Below are 1,703 nucleotides of genomic sequence, written 5' to 3'. Positions count from 1 at the left end.
GCAACGCGACTTGGATGTAACGAGTAACGCGACAGTTTTGTAGAAATGTAGTGAAGTAGAAAGTACAGATACTTACTGTAAAATGTAGTGGAGTAAAAATATCCATTATTAAATCTACTTAAGTAAAGTACAGATAAACGAAAACTCTACTTAAGCACCACTGCAAAAAGTGGACCCTTTGGTGGCCCTGGGGCCCTAAGCAGCTGCTTAGTTTGCTTTGCCTTGGGCCGGCCCTGCATTCTGGGACAATTTATCATCCAGCAAAAATGGTTAGCAACCATTTTGCTGGACATTTAGGATACCGTGACAGGATACCATGACATGCATGTCATGGTATCCTAAGCATGCATGTCAGACTGAGCTATGTTGCTGTGTCTTTGCACAACAGACTGTTAAGATCAATGTGTGCTACTGGAAAGAGAAGACTCCTGGGACTTACGGTGTGAAGCAGCGTTTTCCATGCTTTGTGGTCACTGGGAGTTTGGAGAGCAAAGAACACATCTATGGCCTCCCGTCGAATGAATATCCAGACTTGGTGAAGGTGGGTGAGTGTGTAATACACATCCAGCATTTCCTCAACTATTGAAAGTGATACTGCACAAAATATCATCGTTGCAATATCAGTGTGTGCAATATTCAGATCACAAAGGAGCGTTTGGAGTGGAATAATTGTTGGCCGATGTATTCCCACTCTGTGTGCAGATATGCTACCACATGGGCAGCAAGACTGACCCGGATTACAGAGACCTGCAGACAGACACGTCTGACATCGATATCCTTAAGCGATACGTTTCCAGATGCATACCTGGCCTGGTTCCTGAGCCTGCTGTGGTGGAGAGCTGCATGTATACAGTAAGGGTGGAGGAGAAACCCCCAGAAGTATTTCTGCCTTGAAGTGTCATGTTCTGGGGTTGTTTTGGGTTTGCTCTGTGTTAGTATTTCTACTCAGGCATAAAGTCTCTGAAGGTCAGGCTGAACTTCTGAAATCAGTTCTCCTTCTAGAAGCAGTGGGATAAAAATCAGATCATTTTGTTCTCAGCCTCATATCATCCACGCCTTCTTGTGGTGAACTAAAAATGTCATTTTCTGAGAGTTGGTCCTTTGGTATTAGTGAGTGTTGTCTGTTCTTCCAGAGGCAGAATTTTGATTATTTTTTAAAAAAGGGCTTTAAAAATAGCTGCAGAGGTTTAATAAATGAGGCAGAAAATCTGAAACTCCAGGGGAAAATACATAGATGTGCATAATTCAGATTGCCTTTATGTATCAGTAAAATATTTCATATATGACTTGTTCTATTTTGCTTGTTTTGGTTTTGTAGCTAACACCTGATCGCCACTTTGTGTTGGATTACCATCCGAACTACAGCAACATTGTCATTGGAGCAGGATTCTCAGGTATATTTCCAAAAACATCAAAGCCAACTAAAGAGTCATCTATTGGAAACCAGGGTGCCATGACAGTTACTACAACCTCTACTACCGTTGATAACCAGATCACAAATCTAAGTTGTTGTTTTTTTAATTATTGAGCCAGGATAACCTGTTTCTTTTTAACGTTTCAGTGATTCTTAAGAATAGGGACAAAACAGGTCCTATGGATAAAGCACAAAATTTGAATAAAATATACATAAAATATAATTTTTTTCAAATATCTGACTAAACTAACCTAGAACTCGTCGGCTGAAAAACATATATATATATATA

General features: G+C 40.2%; 1 protein-coding gene across 1 annotated transcript in view; it reads left to right on the top strand.

The window, feature by feature from the left end:
- pipox (pipecolic acid oxidase) overlaps nucleotides 1-1,703 on the top strand; it is a 39,302-nt gene that overhangs the window by 9,091 nt on the left and 28,508 nt on the right. The window contains exons 5-7 of the mRNA XM_008425189.2: nucleotides 389-541; nucleotides 703-852; nucleotides 1,319-1,394. Of these exons, the coding sequence (XP_008423411.1) occupies nucleotides 389-541; nucleotides 703-852; nucleotides 1,319-1,394 (379 nt within the window). The remainder of the gene's footprint in view (nucleotides 1-388; nucleotides 542-702; nucleotides 853-1,318; nucleotides 1,395-1,703) is intronic.

This window comes from Poecilia reticulata, linkage group LG13 (assembly GCF_000633615.1).
Source record: "Poecilia reticulata strain Guanapo linkage group LG13, Guppy_female_1.0+MT, whole genome shotgun sequence".
NCBI classification, from domain to species: Eukaryota; Metazoa; Chordata; class Actinopteri; order Cyprinodontiformes; family Poeciliidae; genus Poecilia; species Poecilia reticulata.
The sequence above is the reverse complement of the archived record's forward strand: the minus strand, read 5'-3'. Positions and strand labels throughout refer to the sequence as shown.